Here is a 13,425-nt window from a genome sequence, read left to right on the forward strand (position 1 = left end):
TTTCTGTTGTGTCATTTGGGATGAGTGTGCAAAATTTCACGTCATTCGGACATGATTTGTTTGGGTTTTTGATCAAAAGCATAATTCGAAAGAATTTGAAAAACTTAGGCTTGAATCCGATGTGTTTTTGTTAATTCGATGTTGTTGGAGGTGTTTTGAAGATTGGTATAAGTTTGAATAAGGTTATGGGATATGTTTGTACTTTTTGTTGAGCTCCCGGGGGCCTCGGGGTGATTTCGGATTGTTGACGGAGAAGTTTGGAATTTTGGTGAGCTGCAGATTTTCAACTTCTGCTATTTCTGCACCTACGGATTGGGGACTGCAGGTGCGATGCCGCAGATGCGAGGTAGAAGGCCGCAGAAGCGGAAGAAGGTGAGGTAGGCTATGACCGCAAAAGCAGTTGGTTAACCCCACCTGCAATGGCGCAGGTGCGGAGATAACATCGCAGATGCGGAAAGTTGAGAATAAGTGAAAAACCCCAGAAACGGCTCTTGGACAGCAAAAGCGGTACCGCAGATGCGGTGGATTAACTGCAGGTGCGAAAATGCCTGGGTCAGAAAGTATATATTTCTTCCTTCGCGATTTTCAGAGGGTTTCACCATTTTTAAATGCAATTTCTGGAGCTTTGGGCAATTTTGAAGAGAGAATTCAAGGAGATTTCATTGAGGTAAGGATTTTGGACATAAACTCGTTCCTATGGTATTATGTCACGAATTAGAGCTATAATTAATGGAATTTAAGGGTTAAAATTAGGGAAACTAGGGCTTGGTATTGGAGACCTAGACTTGAGGATTTGAGGGGCTATTTGTGGTCAGATTTTGGTACTTTTGATATGTATGAACTCGTGGGGAGATGAAAAATCTATTGATGTGAATTTTATCGAATTCCAAGACATGGGCCCAGGGGTCGGGTTTTGGTAATTTTGGGATTTAAGTTGTAAATTGATTATTTTCGCTTGGGCTTCATTCCCTTAGCATATTTTTACGTTGTGATTCTAATTTTGGATAGATTCGATGCGAGTGGAGGCCGATTCGAGGGGCAAAGACATCTCAGGCTAGAGATTTGACCGGATTGAGTTGAGTAATGCTTGTAAATGATGTCCTGAGGGTATGAAACCCCGGATTGCACATCGTTGTGCTATATTGAGGTGACGCACACGCTAGATGACGAGCGTGGGGTCGTGCACTATTGGGGGTTGTGACTTAGTCCATCCCGAATGACTGTTTTACCGCGTATTTGACTGAAAACTATTTTTTATCATCATATTTTGGGCTGAATGCCATATTTGGGCTTCGTGCCAACTATTTGAACCTTTAGGGGATTTTCATTGATATTTCCTCACTGTTTTGACTTTATACTTGAACTCAGTCATGCTATATTCTACAGTTTTTCATGACTCAGCCATGTTTACTCTGCTTTAACACTTAAATAATATTTTAAATGGGCTGAGCACTATGTTATACTGTTGCTCGAGTGGCTGTGAGATTCTGACTGAGTAAGGTCGAGGGCCTATGTTGTGAGGAAACACTGATATGATTATGAGGCCGAGAGCCTGAGATTTGTACGTCGCGAGGTGGCTTGTTGATATAAGGCCGAGAGCCTAGTGATGATGCCGCGAGATGAATTGATATTGTGCTTGGGCCGTAAGGGGCCACTCCAGGAGTCTGCACACCCCCAGTGAGCGCGGGTACCCATTGTGATGTAAGATATAGCCTGAGGGGCTGGTATTGTTGACATTGTGCCCGAGGGGTAATCCTTTATGTGCTTATCTGTCTTATTTGTCTGCTATTTACCTGCTTAATTGTTAAAAAGGCGTTTCATGAAGTTTGAACTGAATAAAAATGACTTTACACATTATCACTGCTTTACTATTTTTACTGGATTTTACTGTTCCCGTGTAGCCAATATTGTGCCTTACATGATTTCTTTCTTTCAGACTTTATTTATGATTATTACTCATTGAGTTGGAGTACTCACTTTACTCCCTACAACTCGTGTGCAGATTCAGGCGTTGCTGATCCTGCCAGCGAAGGTTGAGAGCTCCCGACAGATTTCGGCGTCCACGAGATAGCTGCTTGGCGTCCGCAGTCCCGTGCTTCTCCCCCTTTATCTCATTTCTTCCCCTTTCTCGGTTATTTTGTAATAGCTTGGTAGACATTTCAGACTTGTAGTATATCGATAGATGCTTATGATTGGTGACACCCCGGTATCAGGCTATGTTGGGTTTTATTTTCACAAACTGTAATGTTCACTTCTTATCATGTTGGGTTTATTTTCCGCAAACTATTCGATTAACTGCTTACCTTTGGGTTATTTATTACGTTTTGGACTTAATTTTTATTGTTTAATTGCTTAAAAACTGGAATGGGAAAGTGTTGGCTGGCCTTGTCTTCATGAGAGGCACCATCACGACCGGGTCCGGGTTTAGGGTCGTGACAGAAGCCGACTGTGGTGGGGGAGCTGCGTTTACCTGTCTATCAGGACCTGTAGCATGACATGCAACGTCCACAAATATAAAGGATGTCAGTATGTATAAAGTGCTGAGTATGTAAGGCAGGAAGGCATAAGTAAGAATAGTAATGCAAACAGGGATAAAGAATATACACCCTATAACATTTGGATACCTCTGAGGGTTACTAAAATGAAATGCGTGATACATACATATATATACATAAACTTTTAAAGCATGCGCCGATGTGGACATCATCATCATATCGTACCCGGCCTTCATAGGCTCGGTAAAATATACTCGGCCACGTGGATCTCGGTAAAACCCAATTGATAAGTGGTAGCACAATAGGTGTCGTACTCGGCTGACTATAACGCGGCTCGATAGAGTAAAATAGATATATATATATATATATATATAATCCATGAAAGACTCATTGGAAATCATATTCTGAATCTTTCGGAGTGATGTAAAGTCAATATTCTTCGTATACATTATTGGGAATAACTCTTCATCAAGAATCTTATAAGAATCAGGAAGTACCAACAACATTGATAACATAAGAATAAGAGAAGAAACCTCAACATCAATTGTTTCATAAGAAGGGAAACAATGTAAGTACTGCTAGCTTATAAGAGTAGAGTACCTTTAGAGCTCGTTCATTGTATTATGTACAATCGATGTAGTGCAAAATAAGTAAAGGGATAGCTTCACATACCTTGTATATGTACTGCCCAACCTCAAGTTATGCAAATGTCACGACTCCTTAGTATACAATAAGATAAAGGACACTATCATTATCGTTTAAGCGTCGTAACTATTATGTATCGACCCCAACCTATTTTACGATGAAACGGACAGCACCTACCCTATATATATGAATTCACACAAGTCAAAACAATCACCAAACAGCCCAACATACCCCTATCACTTCATACACAACACGACAACCATAATAGTGTCAAACAATCCGAAAATGTTACGACGAACGACCAACAAACAACCATGCCATTATGTGGCATTTCTCCACACCCTTTCTCCTCTAAACTCCATAAAAATAGTAGCAGAATAGACAACCCAATAGCAACATGAAACAGCCCACAAAACAGCCCCATAAGTTAAGCAACTCAAAATTAATTTTTCAGTTTTCTTAAACACATTTCGACTTGTCTTTTCTTTTAAATTGAGAAACACAACCAAAAATACATAATTATACCTCTTATACAATAAAATATCCATGAATTAAACTTAAAAATAAGTTTACAACCAGCCAACCATGACGCAAGAACAAACAACACACCACTCTTTCGAAACTCGCTAGATCTATTTTCGATCACGTTACAACTCGCAAATGCATAGATAATGGAAGAAGAAGCATAACCTTACCTTGTACGGAGTATAACCCACCAAACCTAGTCCTTCTTCATCAAAAATCAGTTCCTCAACATGGCTACAAGAAGGAGAAAGAGAAACTAGCAAGCTGTCCGAACTTTTCGTCATTAGAATCACGTCGTAACACCCGAAATACCCTAGGGTTTGTGTGGGATTTTTGGGGAGGAGTTGCAGGGGTTCATTTTGGTTTTCAAGGTCTGAAATATGGGTGAAATAAATGAGTTTATAGGCCCTTAAAAGTCCCCTCTTATCCGACTTTGGGGCTTTTAATTGAGTCCTCTCATTTTGGCAAGTAGGTGATGCACCTACTTGTCACCTACCAATCTGCGTAGTCTCACAAAAATGCGAATATCTCTATACTTCAAGATCATATTGACAAACGGTTTAATGCGTTAGAAACTAGACTCATAGATCTTAAATTTGGTGGATAGATCACCCCGTAGTTCCAATTGGGAGAAAAGCTTAGTAACATTTGACCTAAAGTTTAAGTAAAATTATGAACATAAGTTGCGACAACTTTTGTCGACTTTGTTTCATAACTCGTTTGACTTCAAGACTTATGATATGGATATTATATGATTAAAATACCTTAAAACACGACCTCTTGAGAATATTAGCACCCCTAGGTTTATCCAAAAATACGTGTTACAACATCCTTGATTCGTTTAAATTCTAATACTTGTTAACTACCCCTATACACCCTTGTATCATTTAAGACCAATAAGATTAACTTCTTATCATCTCAAAGATAATCTCTTCTCAGATTTATGTTGACTAACTTATGGCATGAACCAACGTATGTGAATATGGGTTGTAACAGATTTTGCTCAGTTTGATATTTTCATTAGTGTACTCTTGTGCCATGTGCTAAAACGACTCATTAATCTCTAATGATATTATGTTTTATTTTGTTGGAAAGTTCATACTTACACAAGAGAATTCTTAGTGAAGAACCCGATTCAACAAGATTACATGGTATGTACTCTCCACTACGCATATTTTGAAATAATTTTATTTGGATTATGATAAAAAAAAGTCTCATTTAATCCCAATCTCCTTCAAGTTTATTTGTTACATACGAACCAGTTTCACTAAAAAAAGAGTCCCACGCACCATAATTGCCTAGATTCTAGGGAAGAGTCCAACGTCAATTCAAACTGACTTTCCCAGTTTGATTAGACTTATGAACTTCAAAAAGCAATCATTACTCACTCCAAATCTCCCTCTTTATATTGATTAGGCCTTAACCATTCTTCACTTCTAATTTTCCAGCCACCAAAAAAGTCTCTCTCTTTTTTCTCATCTTATATACACACACACATCTCCTCTACACACATCAATGGCAAACTCATCTGAAAATCTTTCTTCACTACCCAAAGAATCATCACCTACAACTTCGACCACACCTTCAACCACAAAAACCTCTAAGAAAGGAAGGTTCAAGATGCTTGCTCATAATACAATCGCTAGCAGTGACCAAATCAAGAAAATAAATAAGCAATTAAAAGAAAGCCAATCAGAAAAACCCTAAAAATTAGAAGAATCTTTTATGTCTACAACTGAGGGGGAAGAAATTGTTTCATCTGAAAAAGAACAAGTAACCTCTGGTCTAAATATTGCTTCTAAGGTCATTTCTGAAGTGGCTGAAAACCTGGAGAACAAATTTGTTCTGGTTGGTATATTGTTGGGGTAGAGACTACTGAGTCTGATAGAATTGGTGGTCAAAATAAAATGAAAAAAGAAAAAGAGAGTGAGGGTGTTCAAGGAGATATAAGGGGAAAGGGAAAAGAAGAAGTAGTTGAATCCTCACCCACTCATGTTGGGTTGACTGAGGAAATATGGACGATGGTGTTACGGAATGAGGAAGTTGTTGATGAGGAAGAAAGTTGGAGAGAAGAAGGAGGTACTGGATTTGGAGATGCAGGTGCATTTGAGGGGTTGGTTAGGTTAAAGAAGAGGTTCCAAGAACCTATTCCATATGTGCAGGAACCCCTCGAAGATCTATGATAGGTTATATGTGTATCCCTATTATGTTTTAATGGTCTAACAAACTTACTGTTAAGAACCAGATAAGGAGCCTGTTACACATCCTCAATAACTTAAGATCAACAAATTTCCAGCTGGGGATACAATTCAACTCTTCAGAGTCAAAGGAACAACAGAAGGAACAGCTGAGGGAACAGGTCCCTACCAGTTCCCGAGGTGACTATACAAGTCAACTCCCCCAGCTGTAAAGGTGTTGCCTGCACACGCTATAGTGCAGAAATAGTGCAATAGTTAACTTTATGGGGAATGCCCTTCATCTAACATGCTTGTATCATCCAAGTGATGTCACAAAAGAGATATTAACATCAAGCAAAGGTAAAACAAATCACTTTCACATTCAAGAACTTATTAAGCATTCTCTCAAGTGTGTGGCCATCTTAGAAGTGATTCTCAAGGGCATTAAGAACAAAGAACAACATAGCAACGGACCAGCTCCCCATATTGAGTTATTATATGTCCTTAGTTATGTTGTATCTTTGTTGAAGTTCTTACTTGTAATTCCTACTTAGCTTACTTAGAAGCATTATGTAGGAAACCCTTTGTAAATCATAAACCCTTGTATTTGTGTCTTGGCTAGAGTTAGTCAAGTTGTGAAGTCTTTGTAATAGAGTTATTACAAAGTGGCTTGTAATAGTGTTGTTACAAGTTAGTGAGTGATTAAGTCTTTGTAATAGAGTTATTACAAAGTGTCTTGTAATAGTGTAGTTACAAGTTAGTGAGAGATTAAGAGGTTAATTCCTAGGTTAAAATAGGTTGTAATCTAAAGATTGCTCAGTAGTGAAGTTGAAATCCTACAAGGGTAGGTCGTGGTTTTTAATCCCGTTGAGCTGGGAATTTTTCATCTAAAATTCCTCTATGTCATTTACTTACTGTAGTGTGCATGTGTTCTGTTGAACCTGGTTCTCTATAGAGTTTGGTGGACCCTTAAATTCTATCAATCTACTAAAAAGAGTGTCTGATAGCTACAATCCAAAAAAAAAAGTTTAGGTGTTAAGGTCCCTGGAACTGCTAGGGCACTCAATAAGAGAAAGGCTACATCTTCGATCCCTGTAGAGACTCCTCCTATGAGAGGAAGAGCTATAAGGAGTCAGAGGAAGCAGAGTGAGGCCAAACTTGAGAGAGCCTTAGAAGAGAATAAAAGAAAAGTTGCTACAAAAGGAAAGAAGAAAGTGAATGAACAAGTTGAGGCAATTGAGGTTGAGGAGATAGACCTAGACCTTCATGAGGAGGACGAGGCAGAGGAGGTGACCGATCTTATATCACCCTTCAAATAGAATTAGAAAAAGTAATGTCTCATTGCATAATGCGGATTCTAAACATTCATGATCTAGATATGAATGAGTCGAATGAATTACCCTCGGTCTATTAGTGAACCATCTCTCCGGGGATTGTGAAAGGTAGCAAACATGCTAATTAAAATTGATTTATCAATATTAGAATATAGATGATTAATACTAATTTTTCAACAAATTTGATTGGTTGATACAAGTTGATTTTTTGCTATAGTAAATTGATGAAACCATAGCTAGTCCAATAGTTGCTTCAGCGGCTGCAGGATATGACTCCAAAAGCAAAGAAAAGAAAGACTTTCAAAAAGAAGTCTCCTTCAAAGACTGTTGATACAGAGCCTTCTGCCTTGGCACAAAGAACCAGGTCTGCTAGGAAATCTAGGAAAGTGCAAGTAGTGGAAGAAGAAGACAGTGAAGAAGAGAGGAAACTGATGAAAAATAGGAAAAGATAGTGAAGTTTAGAAAAAGAACAATTCTGAAGGGTAGACTACTCAGGGGCTTGGAGGAGGAAGGACTAGTGATGGTGCTGGAGAAGCTAGAACTTAGAGATGGAAGGAAGACTAGCCCAAGAAAAACTTATGAAGTTTATGGATAACTGTGAAATCAAGAATGGCAGGGTCACCAGTGCAGTGAAAGGGGTGAATGCGAGCTTTGATTCCAAGGAACTAGGAGAAATTCTAAGGGTACCTGCTGAAGGGTACATTGACTACAAGAAGCTGAAATGGCCAAGCCTAGAAAACCTACCCACCTTTCTTGCCATTACAAGAAAATTTGCTGACAGTGACTTAGAGCTATAACCCAAGGTTGTGTACAAAAGTGAGATAAAGTCTGCCCACAAGCTGCTTTTTGAATTTATCAATAAGGTTATTTTGCCTAGGCAGGAGAGAAGGTACATTGCAACTTTTATGGACCTAGTCCTTATGGAGTGCCTGGATAGTGGAAGGAATATCAATTGGTCGGGGTTTATCATCCAGCTCCTTGATAGGGTACTCACTGGCTCCAAAACTCATGCCATACCCTATAGGTTCATTCTCATTATTGTGCTTGCTCACTTCAAGTTCCCCTCAAGAATGGGATGTTAGCACAAGTAAAGATCACTTTGGGGCTAACACCTTGATTGCATGTGACTATGAATTCCATACTGCTCCTAAAAAACCTGGTTCATCCAAGAGAGTGCATGTGAACAACAAATTGATAGCCTTGGTGCATGAGAGTGGGGCTAAAGATGCTGAGATTGAGAGGTTGAAGAAAAGGCTGGTAGAAGTAGAAACTGAGAGGGATGCTCTCAAAAATGAGCTTGCAAAGTTAAAGGAGAAGAATGAAGGCATCCTTAATGACATGTTGAAGTTGCTTCAGGCCAGAAATCAAGAACCTGGTCCTTCCCAGCCTTAAACCCTTCCTAGCCTAGTTAGAAAACCAGTGACCCGAATGGGATATTTTGTCTTTTTTCTCATGGTGTAGTAGTTTATTTCCTCCTATGTTTTGTGGATGACTCTTATCAATGATAATCAACTACTTTTGCTCTAATTATTTCTTAACGCTACTTATATGGCTAATATGCTTGGATTGACAAGTGATACTTGACTCCTTGATTGCATTTGACGTAGCCTAAATGGCCATGAGTAAGATCTGCTAAAATCTGGTTATCTAACATAATTATGCAACTTTTAGATGATGACAAAAGGAGTAATATAGGTTGTTCTTTTTACTTTAGACTGTGATGTCTATAACCTAATGAACCTGGTCCTTGATGATTTGTGACATTAAAATGGAAAGTGTTCTAACATTATATTGATGTTGAGCTGAGTTGAAACATGTTTCATGCTTATGAAAAGCACAGAGTTTGTCATCATCAAAAAGAGAAAACTTGTTGTCCTAAGTAAGTTTTGATGATTGATAAAAGAAACACATGCATGAACTAGGTCCATACACAGCATACACAGGGCACGAAAAGATTCAAGAACAAGACATGCATGTGAAAGAGATAAGCATAAGTGGTTAAATCTGATATCTCCTTAATGAAAAGGTTGCATAATTAATAAGGAGAAAGACTCCTTACTTGAAGAGAACTCTATCCTAGATAAGGAAGGAATTAGAAGTTGAAGATAACTTGAACGAGTATAGAATTAGAACTCTAGTTATTTCTTATTCTACTAACTCTCTCTCTCTCTCTCCTCTCTCTCTCTCTCTCTCTCTCTCTCTCTCTCTCTCTCTATATATATATATATATATATATATATATATATATATATATATATATAAGTTCATTATCTTTTACATGTGATGCACAAACGTTGAAGTTAAGCAAGAATTGAGAGCAAAATAGCAAGACATTTTTCAAGAAATTCTTTTGTGATTCAAGTGTGCGAACCTGAATCTACATGAACTAGATAGAAGAACCAGCCAAGTTTCTGTCTTTTATTCTAGTTCAATTGTAGTAGGGCTTTTGAGTTGTACCTTTCAGCTTTATCTAGAAGCATTTGTACTAGGTACTTTGAGTTGTAGAATTCAAGTTAGAGTTAACTTGAAGTTGTGGCAACAGCTTGAGGTTGGTTGCCACAAAGGGTTAGAGCTAATCCTTAGGTTTACAAGAGTTTTGTAAATGTTGTTTTTGGTTCAGTGATTTAGTGAAGTGTTGGAAAAAATCTTATTGGATAGTAGGTCGTGACTTTTTACCTTTTGAACCGGGTGTTTTCCACGTAAAAATACTTGTATTTTTTACTTTCTGAAATTATTATTCCGCAATTGTAGTGTAAGAAACACATAAAAGAACTAGTTCCTTCTATAATCCAGTGCACGCGTAAATTGGACACTACTCAAATCATCTCATCCCCCTCTCTTATGTGTCATTGAAGTATAAAACATCAGATATGTCAAAAACATATGATAGAGCTGAATGGGTTTATATTAAAAAAATAATTTTGCGTATGGGTTTCCATGATAGGTTTGTGAATTGGATAATGCAATGCATCTCTACTTCTACATATAGATTTAATCTAAATGGAGAAATTGTAGGATCTATTAAACCAACTAGGGGGCTTCACCAAGGGGTTTGTAACGACCCGACCGGTTGTTTTGAGAATTAGCATTTCATTTAGTGGTTTAACATCTCGATCAGCTTCGTATTAAGTATTATGGCTTGAGTGTGTGGCCGGGTTAGGTTTTCGGATGAGTCAGGATCAATTTGGAAGAAGGATTATTATTTTAGAGGCTTAAGTGAAAAGAGTTGACTAGAGTTTCACTTTTGTGTAGAAGAATCCAGAATGGTATTTTGATGATTCCAATAGCTTTGTATGGTAATTTTGGACTTAGGCGTGTTCCCAAATTTTGAGGTTCGTAGATTAATTTGATGCGTTTTAGCAAAAATTAAAAAGTTGAAGGTTTTGGAGGATGAGAGGTTTGACCAGGAGTTGCCTTTATTGATATCGGGCTATGATTGCAATTTTGAGAGTTGGATTATATCCGTTATGTCAATTGGGACTTTCATGCAAAATTTGAGGTTAATCCAGATTGATTTGATCTGATTCGGCACGAGTTATAGAAGTTGAAAGTTCATAATTTCATTAAGTTTGATTTGAGGTGCGATTCATAGTTTTGATATTGTTCTATGTGATTTGAGGCCTCGAGCAGGTCCAAGTTATGTTTTGGAACTTGTTAGTATGCAAGCTCGAGGGCCCTGGTGTGTTTCGGACAAGTTTCGAATCATTTTCATGTGTTTGGGCAAGTCTGGTTCTAGTGTTTCGCTTTTGTGCAAGTCGGAACTCAGGTGTTGCGTCACTTCTGTGGAATGTGGATCACTTTTGCAATGTTGGGGCATGTCTAGGACTTCCGCTTCTACAAGTGAGGAACCACAGGTGCAATATTGCATATGCGGAATGAAGATCGCAGATGCGAAATGGATGCTCTCGATGGTGGTCCACTTCTTTGGAGTTTTTAACGCTTCTGCGGGATCGTAGATCCAATGGGTCACTCGCAGGTATGATTCTTGGGCTGGTAAGTGATAATCGCAGGTGCGAATGGTTGCTGGCAAAAGCGAGAATCCAGGTGCGCATTGTTTATCCGCAAATGCGAAACCCTGGGCAACATCTTCATATATCGAGGGTTTGGCCATTTTTATCACTTTTTGAGTTAGAGGCCTCGATTTTGAGCAATTTTTTAGGGGTTCTTCACAGGTTGACTTGGATTAAATGTTCTTTACCGGATTTGATTATATTTCATGATTTCTTCTTTATTTTAACATTAAATTAGTGATTTGAATGGGAGAAAAATGGGAATTTTTGTGAAAACTTTCAAAAATATATGATGATTTGAAGGATGATTTGATGTCGGAATTGGACTATTTTGGTATGGTTGGACTCGTATCGGAATGGGTGTTCGGATTTTGTTAATTTTATCGGGTTTTGATGTGCGGTTCCGGGGTTGACTTTTAGTTGACTTTTAAATTTTCTTTAGAGATCGAAGCTTTATTATCCGGAATTGTTTCTTATGGATTTTATTTATGATATTAAGTTATTTTGGCTAGATTTGAGTCGTTCGAAGGTTGTTTCACATGAGAAGGTCATTTTAGAGTATCTGATTAGCTTCTTTGATGTAAGTTTCTTGCCTAACTTTGTGGGGGGAACTACCCCTTAAGATTTGCGTCGTTTGCGCTATTTGTATCATGTGAAGGCCGTGTACGCGAGGTGACGAGTACGTACTCGGTCTTATTTGTAGAAATTTGACCATGTTAGACTCTTAGGTTCTTATGTTCATTAAAAATGAATTTGTCTTATCACATTAAATCCTCCATTTGCTAAATTCACCCTTACGTGTCTTATTTGGAGTTGATTGATTCATGTTCTACCCTTGTTTCCAAATAAACTTTTATGTGCCTTAATTGAAGTTGTTGCCTCTTTTATTTCCATGTTGTCTCTTTCCATAATTTCTTAACCTCAGTTGAAGTTTTTGTTATTCCTTCCATTATGACTTATCCTTATTTAGAATCATTGTTACCTACTATGCCTCTTATCGTCGAGTTGTGCTTATTTGGAAATATTGTTACATGTCATCCCTTCAATTGTTGAGTTACTCTTATTAGATATCGTCGTTGCACATTATCACTCCCGTTGTTGAGTTATTCTTGTTTGAAACCATTATTATTTGTTGTGCCTTTCATTGTGAGCTCGTTCTTCCTTTTTTGTGTTCTGTAATTCTGATGTTGATTTACTTGTCGTACTTTCGTGTTATTATTGTTGTTTTTGTTTTATTCATTGTAGTTGAGCCGAGGGATATACGTGGTGTGGTATTGGAACTGTTTTTTGAGAAAATGTTGTAGTATATGGGCACATGTGGTGAAAGTCATTATATTGTGTTGTTATGTTTTTGGTACACGTGGTATTGTTGAGAGGATTGTTGGGGTGTTCACACATGAGTTATCCGTGCTACTGTTATTATTGATATTTGCACATGTGGCATGACAAAGCGGGCTATATGTGTGAGTTTGCCCATGTAGCGAGACAAGGCAGGAATAATATTTTTATGAGCGTGCGGCGAGACAGGGGGGAATTTACTTTATTGTTGCGCACGTGGCGAGAAAAGGTGGGCTATGTAGGGGGTGATTTGTGTTGACTTGTTGACCTGAGACATTATAGAACACTTTCACAAGCATATACGTAATTAATCACCCATATCAATTTAAGAAGATGAATCCTGATGTTATTGACCATTTACATGTACGTTCGTTTACTTGCTTTCTGTATAGGATATAGTCACTCCCTTAGCACGTGAGTTGTTCATGTGGATATGAGGTATTAATGGTATTAGCACGTGAGTTGTCCATGGAGCACATGAGTCGTCCGTGCGGTAATTGTAATGTGGGGGGCACTAGATGCCAAGTGATAAGGGTTCATGAACTGGGACCCATGAATCGTGGCTATGAGATGAAGTACCTCGGGGAAATTCTTAAACAAATCTTGTGTGAAAGCGATTGCTCTTATTGAGTCGTTACTTGTTTTCCTTACATGGTTCATCGGACTTAAATTGCGTCCATCTTACTCTACGATATTATTATCTATTTGTTCCCTGTTGCTCATTATTGTTTCTAGTATTCTATTGTGAGTATTGTTTTGATATCTTCACCATGCGTAGCTTTATATTGACGTTGTTTCCCTGTTAATTTCACATTCATACTTGTATAGGTTGTCAACTCTAGTAGGTGTATTGATTGTTCCTCGTTACTACTCCACCGAGGTTAGTCTTGATGCTTATTGG

General features: G+C 38.2%; 1 protein-coding gene across 1 annotated transcript; it reads left to right on the forward strand.

The window, feature by feature from the left end:
* Positions 1–5,572: 5,572 nt before the first annotated feature.
* Positions 5,573–7,628, forward strand: LOC138870126 (protein PXR1-like). Its single transcript, XM_070147790.1, has 4 exons — positions 5,573–5,765; positions 5,962–6,024; positions 6,875–7,131; positions 7,425–7,628. The coding sequence occupies exons 1-4, from the start codon at positions 5,573–5,575 to the stop codon at positions 7,626–7,628; spliced, it is 717 nt and encodes a 238-aa protein (XP_070003891.1).
* The last annotated feature ends 5,797 nt before the right edge of the window (positions 7,629–13,425 follow it).

The sequence above is a fragment of the Nicotiana sylvestris genome, chromosome 1, assembly GCF_000393655.2.
Source record: "Nicotiana sylvestris chromosome 1, ASM39365v2, whole genome shotgun sequence".
In the NCBI taxonomy this organism is placed as follows: domain Eukaryota; kingdom Viridiplantae; phylum Streptophyta; class Magnoliopsida; order Solanales; family Solanaceae; genus Nicotiana; species Nicotiana sylvestris.